The 15,384-nt window shown below is 49.4% G+C and overlaps 1 protein-coding gene across 5 annotated transcripts; it reads right to left on the bottom strand.

Moving 5' to 3' along the window:
* Positions 1-562: 562 nt before the first annotated feature.
* On the bottom strand, positions 563-14,221 carry LOC309337876 (uncharacterized protein). 5 transcript variants are annotated; one of them, XM_081854836.1, is made up of 8 exons: positions 13,847-14,221; positions 12,257-12,373; positions 9,777-9,863; positions 8,248-8,343; positions 6,529-6,624; positions 4,286-4,823; positions 2,536-2,742; positions 563-1,730 (listed from the first exon to the last, which is right to left on the bottom strand). In XM_081854836.1, the coding sequence occupies exons 1-8, from the start codon at positions 13,910-13,912 to the stop codon at positions 1,519-1,521; spliced, it is 1,419 nt and encodes a 472-aa protein (XP_081710962.1). In that variant the 5' UTR covers positions 13,913-14,221; the 3' UTR covers positions 563-1,518. The 5 variants fall into 5 exon arrangements, with proteins under 5 accessions (XP_081710962.1, XP_081710963.1, XP_081710965.1 ...); XM_081854837.1 differs by lacking the exon at positions 12,257-12,373 and having other exon boundaries at positions 8,248-8,364; XM_081854839.1 differs by lacking the exons at positions 8,248-8,343; positions 9,777-9,863.
* Between the last annotated feature and the right edge of the window lie 1,163 nt (positions 14,222-15,384).

The following is a 15,384-nucleotide window of genomic DNA, read 5'->3' as shown; positions in this document are numbered from 1 at the left end:
TCACAAAAAAATAAGAGCCGCAAAAACAAAAATGCAAAATAAATAGCAAAAACAGACAGACCTCGGCGTAACACTCAAAATGGAAGTGTGGCACTCAAATCGGATCCGTAACACTCAAAATGGAGCACATTCGGCTTCCAAAAAGTTTTTGCAAACCAGAACACTTACTTCCAGGTTTGCAGGGTTTGGGTTCCAAGTTGTTTGAGTACCAAAGTGTTTGAGAAGGAAGGTACCACTGCATAGAGACAAACAACAAGGTTCACTAAATAAGATTTCACGGTCTCTGCCTGCAAACATGCTGTAACTATAAAGCACTTTTCCCCCCACTAGATTCCACGGAGGGAAAATATGCTTTAAATGTATGGCGTGTCCGTAACCCCGGACTCAGTTTTCTCTTCCTCAGGCTGAAAAGTCACTCGCAGTTCTGAAAATTATTTTAGGATGCATCGCTGACAATACAAATTTGCAGCACCCATAGGCCCATCTCTCAGGTCTGTGATAAAAAGGGTTGTTCACAGGCTGGATTTTGTAGGGAACAAAAGTGCAGTTGGTGGCTTGGTAGCCCAATTTATTAGCTTTATTTCCATATTTCACACTGGGGACACAACAGTTGCTGATACATGTTCATGAGCAGACCCAAATTTGCCTTCTCCGTCTCCAACACCACCCCTGAAGTGTAGCTCTAATTTTACGCCTTCCTCTCAGAGGCTTAGAAAGCCGAAAGACCCCCGTTACCAATGCAAATCCAGCCACGCAAACACATACAAGCAGAAGCCTAGAGAGGGTGCTCAAGTCTCCATCATCAATGCAGCAGCACGTTTAGCAACCGTGACAACCTTCACACAGTTTGCATGTGCTCCTTGTGTGAAAAGCACATATGCACATGGTCAGACATCTGCAACCGGGCTGCAGATTTTGGATGTCTGGCAGGGAACACGGGTGACCCAAATTTCTCAACCACCACCGTTGGCACTTGAACCCCAATTGCAATTCTAAAAAAACCCCTGATTTCAAACTTTCAAACTTTGCACTTCTTTCCTGGAGCAACCAGATTCAAGAGCTGTTCCAGCCGTGATTTTGTAATGCAGAGTTCCTGCAAAAAGGCTGGCTTTTAGCTCCCTCCAGGTAGCATCACGGCTGGAAGTGGGCCGGTGGGTTTTGGAAACTTGAAGGTGACGTTCTCCCCAGCTGAAGGCAGCCAGTGCTAGGACACCTGCTTGGCCTGCAGAAGGTCCAAGGTAAACTCTCCAATGGCATCTCCAGGTAAGGCGGAGAGAGAACCCTGCCAGCCTGTGTAGACAGTGTAGAGTTCGATGGACCCGAGACTCTGACTCTGACAAGACACCTTCTTCCGAGAGCTCTGCACCCATATCATGACAGCTCAGCGCAAGTGGAGGCAGCCTTTAGTTAGCCAGTCCAAAAAACAGTGCAGTGAGCACCCTCATTCCCCGAAAACTCGATTTTGCATGCCCACCGCGGTCAAACACCCTACAGAATTCGGAGCGCCGGATCTGTGGCTCAGTTCCTCCTCTGCTCCTGGATGGCCTTTGCCACGGACGCCACGGCGGCCTCGTTCATCTCGCAGGGGTAGAATCCATCCTGGATGCTGTAGCAGGCATGCACCGTGCGCACCAGGGCTTCGTGCTGGACCTGCCGCTGGGTGTCCAAGATCTCTTGGGTGCTGCCCTTCGGCTTGTGGTGAAGGACAACCAGGACGGCCTTTCGTACTCCTGGGGTGGGGGGAAATGGAGCAGAAATATTATCATTATCATTATCATATTATCATTATCATTATCATATTATTATTATTATTATTATTATTACAGTGGTACCTCTGGATGCAAACGGGATCCGTTCCGGAGCCCCGTTCGCCTCCAGAAGCGAACGCAACCCACGTCTGCGCATGTCATGATTTGCCGTTTCTGCGCGTGACGTCATTTTGAGTGTCTGCGCATGTGCGAGTGGCGAAACCTGGAAGTAATGCGCTATGTTACTTCCGGGTTGCCACAGCGCGCTACCTGGAAATACTTATTCCGAAGCTACTTCAACCTGAGGTATGACTGTATTAAGAAACCAGGAAGATGGAGTACTTTCTAAAGACTGGAGTCATTTTGTACAGTCATAACCTCGGGTTATAGCCGCTTCAGGTTGCGTTTTTTCAGGTTGCGGAGAGCATTACTTCTGGGTTTCGCTGCTCGTGCATGCGCAGACGGTCAAAATGGTGTCACGTGCATGCGCAGAAGCAGCAAATTGCGACTGGCGGACGCGGGTTGTGTTGGCTTCTGGATGCAAACGGGCCTCTGGAACGGGTCCCGTTCGCACCCAGAGGTACCACTGCACCTTTTTAAAGCCCATGACATGAGCCTGTTGGCTGGATCAGGCCAGAGGATGCTCACCTGGTCTAGCATCCCGTTTCCCCAGTGGCCAACCAGATGCCCTTACTGGGATGCTTGCAAGGGGGGGACGACGTGAATGCGAGCTGTTTGTCCGCGTGGGGCAGAGCACAGACCTGCTTGCCCAGGAAGAGCTACTCACTGTTCAGCGCCGCCAGGGCACAGAGTGTGTCGCTGCCCACGCGCGAGGAGACAGGGCAGAAGAGGAGGAGGAAGCGGTCAGACTGCTCTTCATAACCCTCCTGCTGGAGGGAGATGCCGAAGCCCACCAGGATCTTGGAGACGTCGTTGACAATGTCCTTCTCGCAGCCTCCCGTCTGCCCAGTGGTCCAGACCTGCACAGGGAAGGCTGGGGAGAGGAGGAAGGGAAGAAGGGAATGGGGAGAGAGAGAGAGAGAGAGACCCCTTTCAGTTCATGGCTGGAATCCCACCCCTACTTGGCTACATTATTATTTTTGTTTATTGATTTACAGTGGACGTTCGGGTTGCAAACGTGATCCGTGCGGGATGCACGTTCGCAACCCGCAGCGTTCGCAACCCGCAGCAGCATGCTTGCGCATGTGTGGGTTGTGATTTGGCACTTCTGCACATACGCAAAGCATGCGCGACCCCCAAAACCTGTAAGTAACCCGTTCTGGTACTTCCGGGTTTCGGCGAGTGCGTAACCCGAAGTATGACTATACAAGGTGAGGGGAGCCGATGGGAGTTGTAGTCAAACCATCTTCCCAGCACAATAATAATAATAATAATAATAATAATAATAATAATATCTGGCTGAGTTTCCCCTGCCACTCTTGAATGGCTCCCAACAGAATATTAAAAACATGAGAAAACATCAAACATTAAAAACTTCCCTAAACAGGGCTGCTTTCATATGTCTTCTAAAAGTCAAACAGTTGTTTATTTCCTTGATCAACTGATGGGAGGACGTTCCACTGGGCCACTACTGAGAAGGCCCTCTGCCTGGTTCCCTGTAACCTCACTTCTCACAGGGAGGGAACTGTCAGAAGGCCCTCGGCACTGGACCTCAGTGTCCGGGCAGAACGATGGGGGTGGAGATGCTCCTTCAGGTAGACTGGACCGAGGCCGTTTAGGGCTTTAAAGGTCAGCACCAATGCTTTGAAATGTGCCCGGAAACGTACTGGGAGCCAGTGTAGGTCTTTCAGGACTGGTGCTATGTGGTCCTGGCAGCTGCTCCCAGTCACCAGTCTAGCTGCTGCATTCTGGATTAGTTGTAGTTTCCGGGTCACCTTCAAAGGTAGCCCCACGTAGAGCGCATTGCAGTAGTCCAAGCGAGAGATAACCAGAGCATGCACCACTCTGGCAAGACAGTCTACAGGCAGGGAGGGTCTCATCCTGTGCACCAGATGGAGCTGATAAACAGCTGCCCTGGACACAGAATTGACCTGCACCTCCATGGACAGCTGTGAGTCCAAAATGACTCCCAGGTTGTGCACCTGGTCCTTCAGGGACACAGTGACCACATTCAGGACCAGGGAGTCCCCCACACCTGCCCACCCCCTGTCCCCCCAAAACAGTACAGTGGTACCTCTGGATGCGAACGGGATCCGTTCCGGAGCCCCATTCACATCCTGAAGCAAACACAACCTGCATCTGTGCGGGTCGTGATTCGCCACTTCCACACATGTGCGTGACATCATTTTGAGCGTCTGTGCATGCGTGAGCGGCAAAACCCGGAAGTAACGCACTCCGTTACTTATGGATTGCCACAGAGCACAACCCGAAAATATTCATCCCAAAGCTACTTCAACCCAAGGTATGACTGTACCTCTGTCTTCTCAGGATTCAACCTCAATCTGTTTGCTGCCATCCATCCTCCAACCGCTTCCAGGCACTCACACTCAAAATGGCTGCATTTGGGCTGTGCTTACCTGTGAGTGGGGGAGCTGAACTGGGCCAGGAGGAAGAAGTCCATCTCTGGGATCCGGGGCTCCTCTGGAGTCTCACATTCTCTTGACGGAGCCAGTCGTTCTCATGCACCAGGTGTGACACTCGAATGTCCTTCTCCTCCAGCTCCTGCTGAAGCTCCCCATTCTTTCCCAGTAGCTCGGACACCAGTTTTTCCTGGTCCTCCAACTTCTCCTGGACTTGTTGCTTCTCCTTCAGTAGACGGGACACTTCCTCTTTCTGCTCCTGCAGCTGCCGGTTCTCTTCCAGCCTGCGGGCCGTTTGCTCTTCCTGGATGCTCTGAAGCTGCCGATTTCTCTCCTTTAGCTGGAAAACGAGCTCCTCTTGCTCGCTCAGCTGACGACGGAGCCGCTGGTTGGCTTCCAGCAGGTTGGGCTTTGCGGCTGGCAGGCTGCTTCTCGGGGGCTGATTGTCGGCCAACAGCTGGGCAGCGATTCGGACAACCACCTCCTGGGCCTGGAGGAATTGGGAAGCCAAGGGGTGCAAGGAACCCCTCAAAGTCTGCAAAAGAGGGAAGGTCCCAGGCTGTCAAGGCAATCTAAGCAGTGAAGTGGGGCGAGCCCAGAGACTTGTGGGAAACTCCTTGTGCTACATAACAGGCCTTGTAAGAGGAGTCTTGGAGGTGGGACTGACTCCAACTGCACTAAGCTGAGGTTGCTGAACTCTTGGGCTGTTTGGGGGCTTCTCTTGGGTGTTGTATTATTTTTGTATCTTTATTATTATTAATTTGGTTGTGTACTTTGCAGATGATACAACGGTGGTTGGTTTAATCACAGCTGGAGAGGGGGAGGCGGCCTATAGGAAGGAAGTTGAGCAGTTGGGGGAGTGGTACAGGAAAAACAACTTACTCCTTAACTTAAAGAAAACAAAAGAGATTATTGTGGACTTTAGGAAATGTAAACTGAATATTCAGCCACTCATGACTGAGGGGAAGTGCGTGGAACAGGTCTCAGTGTTTCGATTTCTGGGAATGGAGTTGAGAGACGACCTAACCTGGGGAGAAAACAGCAAAGACCTGATGAAGAGAGCACAGCAGAGGTTATATTTTCTGAGAATCCTCCGGAAAAATAATCTCTCAAAGGACCTGTTGATTGTTAGAATTCAGGCTCGGTCAGAGGTATGTGCCTATCTGTCGAGGCACCGGCTGAATTCCTTTGACCTCCCTCCGGCGACTCCCGGCAGGAAAAACACACGAGGTCCGTTCCGGCGATTTTCCTCAGGCTGTGAGAAAAACACACCAACTGCTTCTCCTCCTCCCTGCTCTCCAGCATATCCCCAGGGAGGGGAATCAGACTCAGACAGAAATGTATCTACATTGCTTTTATTCCTGTCTTTAGCAGTCATACAGTCAAAGATGTCTGCTCTCTTCAACAAACAGAGAGAAACTCCAAACTCCACCCATGTACATCCTGTACAGGTCATATGACACACACTGAGCTCATATCCTGTGCTCAATAAGGAGAATGGACTGCCCCTTTGTTTCCATGGCAACAGTCACAAACATCCAGTTTGGCTTTGCAGCCACAAGCAGCTGACTGAGCTGCTAGAGCCTTTGCTTGCTGCAGCATTGCTGCTTTAGAATAACATTGATGGCATTTTACCATTGTAGTGTGGAGAGTGTATTAACCTATGGTCTCTGTGTGTGGTTTGGGAGCTGCACGGCCAGGGAAAAAACAATGCCATCCAGGGTTGTAAAAACTGCAGAGAGAATAATTGGGTGTGCTCTTCCCACCTTGGTACAGGGTTATAAAGACTAGGACTAGCTGCCTGAGAAACGGTTTCTACCCAAATGCAATTCTGGTTTTAAACGAAGTATAAGGAGTCTCTACAGGAGTATATTGTATTTTAAGAATGGGGTATCAGAGTTTTTAGGGGGATAACCAGGTTAGGATAGCTAGGATAGCAGGCTTGTTGGTTTCTGAATGTCTGATGTAGATTTTTTCAATTTCGTTGTTCTGTATGGGACAATGACAATAAAGATTATTGTATCGTATTGTACTTTCTGGTGTTTTATTTATTGTTTATGACCAATTAATTAAACAAAATCATTTTAATTGAGTTTTGAAAAAGAAGAAAAAGATGCAGTTAACTTTTCCTGTTTTGAATGTCATTGGGCTATTATTCCTGTACCGCAGAGGGTTGGACTAGATGCCCCTCGGGGGTCCCTTCCAACACTATAAGTCTATGATGTCTCTCAGTTACTTGCCTGCAGCTGTGACTCCAGAGAGCCCGCCTCTGTCTGACTCGATGCTCTGTTTGCCGTGGAGCAACTTCCACTCTCTGCTGTGTCTTGAACCTGGTCCTGTGAACAGAGATGATAACAACAACAACAACAACAACAACACTTTTTTTTATTTATATCTCGCTCTCCCTAGCGGAAGCCGGGCTCAGAGTGGCTAACAACAATAAAAGTGACACAGCATTCTAAAATCAATTTGTTCTAAAATCAGTTCAAAATCAAATTAATGGCAACCATTGGGCTAGAGTTCTGTGAGGATTACAGGAGAGAGAGGGTCAGGCTGTGCCTTGGCCAAAGGCCTGGTGGAACAGCTCTGTCTTGCTGGCCCTGCAGAAAGATGTCAAGTCCCGCAGGGCCCTAGTCTCTTGGGACAGAACGTTCCACCGGTTCGGGGCAATGGCCAAAAAAGCCCTGGCTCTGGTTGAGGCCAGCCTAACCTCCCTGTGGCCCGGGAGCTCCAAGATGTTTTTATTTGCAGACCATAAGTTCCTCTGTGGGGCATACCAGGAGAGGCGGTCCCGTAGGTACGAGGGTCCTAGGCCGTATAGGGCTTTAAAGGTTAAAACCAGCACCTTAAACCTGATCCTGTACTCCACCGGGAGCCTGTGCAGCTGGTATAGGACTGGGTGAATGTGATCTCGCAGCGAAGACCCCATAAGGAGTCTTGCCGCGGCATTCTGCACCCGCTGGAGTTTCTGGGTCAGTCTCAAGGGCAGCCCCACGTAGAGCGAGTTACAATAATCCAGTCTGGAGGTGACCGTTGCGTGGATCACAGTGGCTAGGTCAGGGCGAGAGAGGTTAAGGAGCCAACTGCTTAGCTTGGCGGAGATGAAAAAATGCCACCTTTGTTATAACTGCAATTTGCGCCTCCATGGAAAGGGAGGTGTCGAAGATTACACCCAAACTCTTAACGGACGGTGCTGGCACTAATTGTGCCCCTGCAAGAGATGGGAGTTGCCCCCCCCCCATCCCATATCGTCCCGTCCCAGCCAGAGGACCTCTGTCTTCAAAGAAATTTAACTTCAACTGGCTCCCATGTAACCATCCAGTCACAGCTTCCAGACATCTGATCAGTGTGTCTGGGGCCGAGTCAGGATGGCCGTCCATCAACAAATAGAGTTGGGTGTCATCAACATACTGATGGCACCCCAAACCAAAACTCCGGACAGGTGAGCCCAAACAGGTTCATGCTGCTTTTAAGAGTCTCATCCCTGTTTGCTGAGCTCCAGATCTTATTACTCTCAACCCCCTGGGGCTGTGGGAGCCTCCTAAGATGGTTGGCTGGCACGCTGTATGCCTCCTTCCGGCACTCCTGAAACCAAACAGGTGTCAAGTGTCTTGCTGTGCTTTCCTTTGAAACCCCTCAGCTAGGCCAAGAACCGCAATAAGTCTTGCCACCTGGGAAGCCCAGGACCTTGATGGAGGCTTCACCCCAGGGTGGTCACTTTGGTGCTGCAAACACAGTGCTTTTTCTTCACCCACGGAGGCCCACTCCATTGTCTCTTGAGACGGAGACGATGCAAGCAACAACCCCTCCATCTTTGATGATTAATATAATCACCATTGCTATTTTAGTGGTTTCTCACCTGCCCCTCAGCAGGAGGTCCCACAGCAAATTGCAATGATATAAAAGCACAATATTGAAACTTCCCATCAGTAGCTTAAGAAGATGAGTCTGTTACTTGCCTGCGGCTCTGAGTCCAGAGAGCCTTTTTCTGCCCGACTCGATGTTCGCTTTGACGGTGAACCACCTCTGCTCTCTGCCTGACCTTGCTCCCGGCGCTGCGAACACAGAGGGTGCCCCTCAAAAACAGCACAAACAGGCATCGCTGAACTTCATCACCCATGAGCAGTGGCCATGCTGTCCAAGGCTGATGGGAGTTATAGCGTGAGACGCCGGGAGGGCGCCAGGTTGTACTATACTATTGCGTCGGGCAATAATAATAATAATATTAATAATAATAATAATAATAATAATAATAATAATAATAATAATAATTTGTTATTTATACCCTGCCCATCTGGCTGGACTTCCCCAGCCACTCTGGGCGGCTTTTAACAAAATATTAACATACAATAACGCATCAAATGTTAAAAGCTTCCCTAAACAGGGCTGCCTTCAGATGTCTTCTAAAGGTTTGGTAGTTGTTGTTCTCTTTGACATCTGTGGGAGGGTGTTCCACAGCGGGCGCCACTACCGAGAAGGCCCTCTGCCTGGTTCCCTGTAACTTGGCTTCTCGCAATGAGGGAACTGCCAGAAGGCCCTCGGAGCTGGACCCCAGTGTCCGGGCAGAACGATGGGGGTGGAGACGCTCCTTCAGGTATACAGGACTGAGGCCGTTTAGGGCTTTAAAGGTCAGCACCAACACTTTGAATTGTGCTCAGAAATGTACTGGGAGCCAATGTAGGTCTTTCAGGACCGGTGTCATGTGGTCCCAGCAGCCGCTCCAAGTCACCAGTCTAGCTGCTGAGTTCTGGATTAGTTGTAGTTTCCAGGTCAACTTCAAAGGTAGCCCCACGTAGAGCGCATTGCAGTAGTCCAAGCAGGAGATAACCAGAGCATGCACCACTCTGGCAAGACAGTCTGTGGGCAGGGAGGGTCTCATCCTGCATACCAGACAGAGCTGCCTTCCTGCCCTGGACTCCGTTTCCCCCACATGCAACAGCAGAGCAATAATAGCAATAATGACCAGTAATAGCAGCAAAGCTTCTCACATTTAGTGGGGAGTTTTTGCTGTTTTTACTGATATTAACTTTTTGTATCTTTATTTTTTGGTGGAAATTGTTCAGATTGGCTATGTAGTTTTTAATGTGTTTTGTTTGTTTTTATGACTACTTTGCAATGTTTGTAATTACATAAATCTTTTCATATTGCAAGCAACCTTGACCATTGTTTTAACTCTGGAAAGGCGGTGTACAAAGAAAAAATGATGATGATGATAAGATTCCTGCATTGCAGTGGGGTTGGTCTAGATGCCCCTTTGAGGTCCCTTCCAACTTTGCAATCCTGCGATTCCAAGGAGGCAAGTGACATGAGGAATAATAGAATCGTAGCATTGGATGGGACCCTCGGGTCATCTAGTCCAACCCCCTAAAAGGCAGGAATCTCAACTTAAGCATCCATGACAGCGAAGCAGCTCAAAGACCCCCATTGAGGGGGTGCCTGGAAGTTAAAACCAGCCCCGGGGTTTCCTGGCGTTGATTTTAGGACTTGCCTGCATCTCTGACTGTGGAGGGTTGGTTTTCGTCTGGCTTGAGGTTCCTCCCATTAGTGAATAATAGCGGCTGTTCGATTTTGAAGGCTGTAGGCACAAGAAGACGACTCTTAAAAGCAGAACGAACATAAAGCAAGCAAGACCAGCCTTACTAAGGAGACAATAGCCATGCACTGGGAATGCTGCCTTAGAAGAGAATCGAAGGGAACCCAGTGGTCATCTAGTCCAACCCCCTGCAAGGCCGGAGTCTCAACTTGCTCATACATGAACCCTGCAGCCAAAGGGGCCCCATATAGCACAGCATCCTGTTCCCACAGTGTCTGTTGTAATAAACGGAAATCTGACCTTATTCTCTTATGGGGGACACAAGAGCCCTTATAGAGTCCTTTGCAGGTTCTCCATCGGTCGGGGAAAATAGCAGAGGCCAACCAGAGAATATGGAGAAGCAAAGCAGCTCGTAAGCCTAATCTTTATTAACTGTTGCAACAGGGTGCCCCCTTCACACGCAGGAGGAGGAGGAGGACCCAGAACCAAGGTGTGCCCGCCCTTATATAGACATTTTAAATTGCCCACCCTGGAGTTCAAGACCACCCCCAGAAACATCATACCTACATCACAGAAAAGGCGGTCTACAACAGAAATCTGAGCGCCTTGTTTATCTCCTGTCTGGCAGGTTAATGGCCACTTGATTGGATCTCCCTGCCAATTGACACTAGGCAGGCTCCATCCCTGTACTTTTTTGGGGACTGGTGGAAAAGGGGTGTGTGCAGGTTTTCAAGGTGGGGAGAAGAAGAAGAGGAGTTTGGATCTGATATCCCACTTTATCACTCCCCTTCAGGAGTCTCAAAGCGGCTCACATTCTCCTTTCCCTTCCTCCCCCACATCAAACACTCTGTGAGGTGAGTGGGGCTGAGAGACTTCGGAGAAGTGGGACTGGCCCAAGGTCACCCAGCAGCTGCAGGTGGAGGAGCGGAGACGCGTACACTACACTGGCTCTCAGTGGAATTGGAAGAGTCGGACATGACTAAATGCCTAAACAATAAGGGCCAGGAAGAGAGTTCACAAGGAGATGGTAAATACTATCTTTCCTTGCCTGTCCTTCCTTTCCTGCTTCCTGTCTGCTTATGACCTCTGGGGTTTGCTAAATGCATTCCTCCTTGATTCCTGTTTTATTTACCCAAAATGTAAAGGTAAAGGGACCCCTGACTGTTAGGTTCAGTCGTGGCCGACTCTGGGTTTGTGGCGCTCATCTCGCTTTACTGGCCGAGGGAGCCGGTGTACAGCTTCCGGGTCATGTGGCCAGCATGACACCAGAGCAGCGCACGGAAACGCCGTTTACCTTCCCGCCGGAGCGGTACCTATTTATCTACTTGTACTTTGACGTGCTTTCGAACTGTAAGGTTGGCAGGAGCAGGGACCGAGCAACGGGAGCTCACCCCGTCGCAGGGATTCGAACCGCCGTCCTTCTAATCGGCAAGTCTTAGGCTCTGTGGTTTAACCCACAGCGCCACCCAAAATGTATGCATGCTCAAATTAGCTCTTTGTAGTTTTAACTTTGTCCCCACATGGTGATTTTTTTGAAATGCTCAGAGGAAATCTGACTGGTTCTTACAAGTGCTCTGTTAAGAGTTCTTTTGTTAATAAAAGGGACCTGGGCCAGGGTGCGGCAGATTATTATTGGCACTTCCTCCCAGAGTCTTGCTGGCCAAACCTTGTGTGTATTTTATTAAGCAGGGTCCAATCCTTCCTTTGCCTTCGGAACGCAACACTCAGCGAGGCCAAGAACCCCAAGAAGTCTTGCCACCTGGGAAGCCCAGGACCTTGATGGAGGCTTGCACCCCAGGGTGGTCACTTCGGCGCTGCGAACACAGTGCTTTGTCTTCACCCCTGGAGGCACACTCCATTGTCTCTTGAGACAGGGACTGATGCCAGTAACCACCCCTCCATCTTTGATGATTAATATAATCACCATTGCTATCTTATTGGTTTCTCACCTGCCCCTCAGCACGAGGTCCCACAGCAAATTAAAGGTAAAGGTACCCCTGCCCGTATGGGCCAGTCGTGTCCGACTCTAGGGTTGTGCGCCCATCTCACTTAAGAGGCCGGGGGCCAGCGCTGTCCGGAGACACTTCCGGGTCACGTGGCCAGCGTGACGAAGCTGCTCTGGCGAGCCAGCACCAGCGCAGATCACGGAACGCCATTTACCTTCCTGCTATAAAGCGGTACCTATTTATCTACTTGCACTTAATTGTGCTTTCGAGCTGCTAGGTGGGCAGGAGCTGGGACCGAAAACGGGAGCTCACCCCGCCGCGGGGATTCGAACCACCGACCATACGATCGGCAGGTCCTAGGCACTGAGGTTTTATCCACAGCGCCACCCGCATCCCTCACAGCAAATTGCAATGATATAAAAGCACAATTTTGAAAAAGAATCAATGAACTTCCCATCAGTAGCTTAATAAGATGCCTCTGTTACTTGCCTGTGGCTCTGAGTCCAGAGAGCCTTTTTCTGCCCGACTCAATGTTCGCTTTGACGGTGAACCACCTCTGCTCTCTGCCTGACCTTGCTCCCAGCGCTGCGAACACAGAGGGTGCCCCTTAAAAACAGCACAAACAGGTATTGCTGAACTTTGTCGCCCATGAGTACTGGCCATGCTGTCCAAGGCTGATGGGAGTTATAGCGTGAGACGCTGGGAGGGAGCTTGCAAAACTATGATTCCTGGCACCCCCCCCCCCCAGATTTTGGCCTAGGTTTTATTTTATTTTTTAAAATCATTTTTATTGAATGGTTTTATGTTACAAAAAACAATACAACCATACTACCACTAAATATAATTAAGAAATAAAAATTACATACATCAATATTTCGTTTGTTATTTACTGTCTTATTTCCTCCCAAACATCCCATACAAAAACACACATATGTGCAGACACCCACACACCCACACCCAAAATGATAATAATAAAAGTAAATATTTTCCCCCCCTTTCATCTTCCAAAATCTTTTCTTTAACTTTGACTTCCTGTCAAGTCCCTTTGCATATATTTTATCTTACAATCGAATGTGCGCAAAACAATAAACCTTTCTATACAAATTTTCCAATGCATTCTGAAGACATAATAAATCCTTACTTGTTGTCCGCCTACTTTAGTTCTTTTATCACTCGAATGCTAGCACGGAGTCAAAACTATTATTGTATTTCTGAATGTATCTTCTGTAACCATCCCATTTTGGCCTGGATTTTAAGGTGTGTGATAGGTAAAGGTAAACGGACCCCTGACCATTAGGTCCAGTCGTGGCCGACTCTGGGGTTGCGGCGCTCATCTCACTTTATTGGCCGAGGGAGCCGGCGTACAGCTTCCAGGTCATGTGGCCAGCATGACCAAGCCGCTTCTGGTGAACCAGAGCAGCGCACGGAAACGCCGTTTACCTTCCCGCCAGAGCGGTACCTATTTATCTACTTACACTTTGACGTGCTTTCAAACTGCTAGGTTGGCAGGAGCAGGGACCGAGCAACGGGAGCTCACCTGGTTGTGGGGATTCAAACCCCTGACCTTCTGATCGGCAAGTCCTAGGCTCTGTGGTTTAACCCACAGCGCCACCCATGTCCCACATACTCAAATGTGCTCTTAAGGCAGGATTTGTGAGCACAGGGACAATGGCGAGGTTTTTCCTATTTCCATCCAAACAATGGGAGCTCACCCCGTCACAGAGATTCGAACCGCCAACCTTCTGATTGGCAAGTCCTAGGCTCTGTGGTTTAACCCACAGCGCCACCCGCGTCCCCATTAAGACGTGTGATGCTGGGGCCGAAATGGTTCTCCCCATTTTATGTCCAAGACAGCCCTGCAAGGTGGGTGAAGTACCCCCCTTTACGAACTTTGCTCTGGTTCAGGAACGCGCCCCCGCCCCCGGTCCCGTCAGCAGCAAAGGAAGCTTTGCCTTCCCCAAATTTCTGCATTGGGTGGGGCTCTCTGCACGGGAGGAGAGGCGTCTCCCCTGACCTGAAGCCGCCGCTGCCGAGCATGTGCAGAGTGCCTCGCCCATCCCTCGCCTCCCTCCATCTCACCTGGCTATGGGATGCCTCTCGGCGGAGCTTCTCTGCCTTGCTCTGGTCTTCCCACCTCCCGGACATAACTCGGTGGGGTTGGATCCGGCACTCAGTCGATCCCCGACCCTGTCTGCTCCGCAGCGCCCAGGGCCCCGATCTCCGGAAAGAGCCGCGCCCTCCGGGCTGGATCTCTCCTCTGGCTGACCAAGGTCCGAGGAGTTAACCTGCGGAACGCGCTGCAGGGGGAATTGGAAGCCGGCTTCTCCCCGGCTGGGACCCCCGGGGCGCGGCTCTCAATCCGGGATTTGGGGTGCTGGGACCCCCTGGCCTGGGTGGAAGCCCTCGCCCCTCTCCACGGCCTTGAGCGCGCACGGCTCCCGGCAGCTGCGCGCACCGCGGAAAGGGAAAGCGAAAGTCCCGCGGAGGAAGATCCGCTGCAGCTGGTCTCTTTCGCCGCCCCCTAGAGGTCTCTCGCCCCATAGATCCATCCTTCCCCTTCCTTAGCTGGCTTTGCGCCTTGGACAAATTCTGGTGCCTGGGAGCAGGACCTTGCAGAGCCAGGCAGAGGCCCCGGGCCAGGTGGATAATGTGCGCCCCCCCCTTTTTTTACCCTGGGGATAACTGAAGTCTAATATATATATTTTTTAAAGAATTTTTTATTAAGAGTTTTTTTTTTTTATAGCAATAGAGAAGAAAAACAGCATAGCAAAAAGCAAACAGAAAAAGAAAAACAAACATAAAATTTAGCATCGTATAATAACCAACTTTTCTTCGTTTTTGGACTTCCTCACGTCTCTCGCTCCTACTTTCCAAATTTATAAAACTTTAACCAGCAATTTTATCACCTTATTTCCATTCTTATTGTACACTTTTCCAATATTTTGTCCCTAACTTTGAATATTTTTATCTAGGTCTTAAATATCTAGTCTTACCATAATATTTATTCAAAATTTATTTTTCTCATAAAATTCACTCATTTTCACAGTCTTTTCACCAAATTTTATGGTGCCCTGTTATTTTCAAATCCCTCATCCTTCTTAGCACTCATATAATTTACAGTGTTTTTGTAGATAGTCCTTGAATTTCTTCCAGTCCTCTTCCACTGCTTCCTCTCCCAGGTCTCGGATTCTGCCAGTCATTTCTGCTAGCTCGATGTAGTCCATCAGTTGCATCTGCCATTCTTCCAGCGTGGGCAAATCTTGAGTTTTCCAATATTTAGCGACAAGTATCCTTGCTGCTGTTGTCGCATACATGAAAAATGTTCGATCATTCTTTAACACCCTCTGGCCAACAATGCCCAAAAGGAAGGCCTCTGGTTTCTTAGGGAAGGTATACTTAAATACCTTTTTCAGCTCGTTATATATCATTTCCCAGAAGGCCTTAACCCTGGGGCAAGTCCACCAGAGGTGAAAGAACGTTCCTTCAGTTTCCTTACATTTCCAACACTTATTATCTGACAGGTGATATATTTTTGCTAGCTTGACTGAAGTCTTATAAATAAGTATATAAAGTAATTTTTTTATAATGTATTATAGTTTTAAAGCCCTTCCTGGATC

The sequence above is a fragment of the Podarcis erhardii genome (assembly GCF_964252035.2).
Source record: "Podarcis erhardii genome assembly, chromosome: 3".
Classification (NCBI taxonomy): Eukaryota; Metazoa; Chordata; class Lepidosauria; order Squamata; family Lacertidae; genus Podarcis; species Podarcis erhardii.
This window is presented reverse-complemented; position numbering and strand designations above follow the sequence as displayed.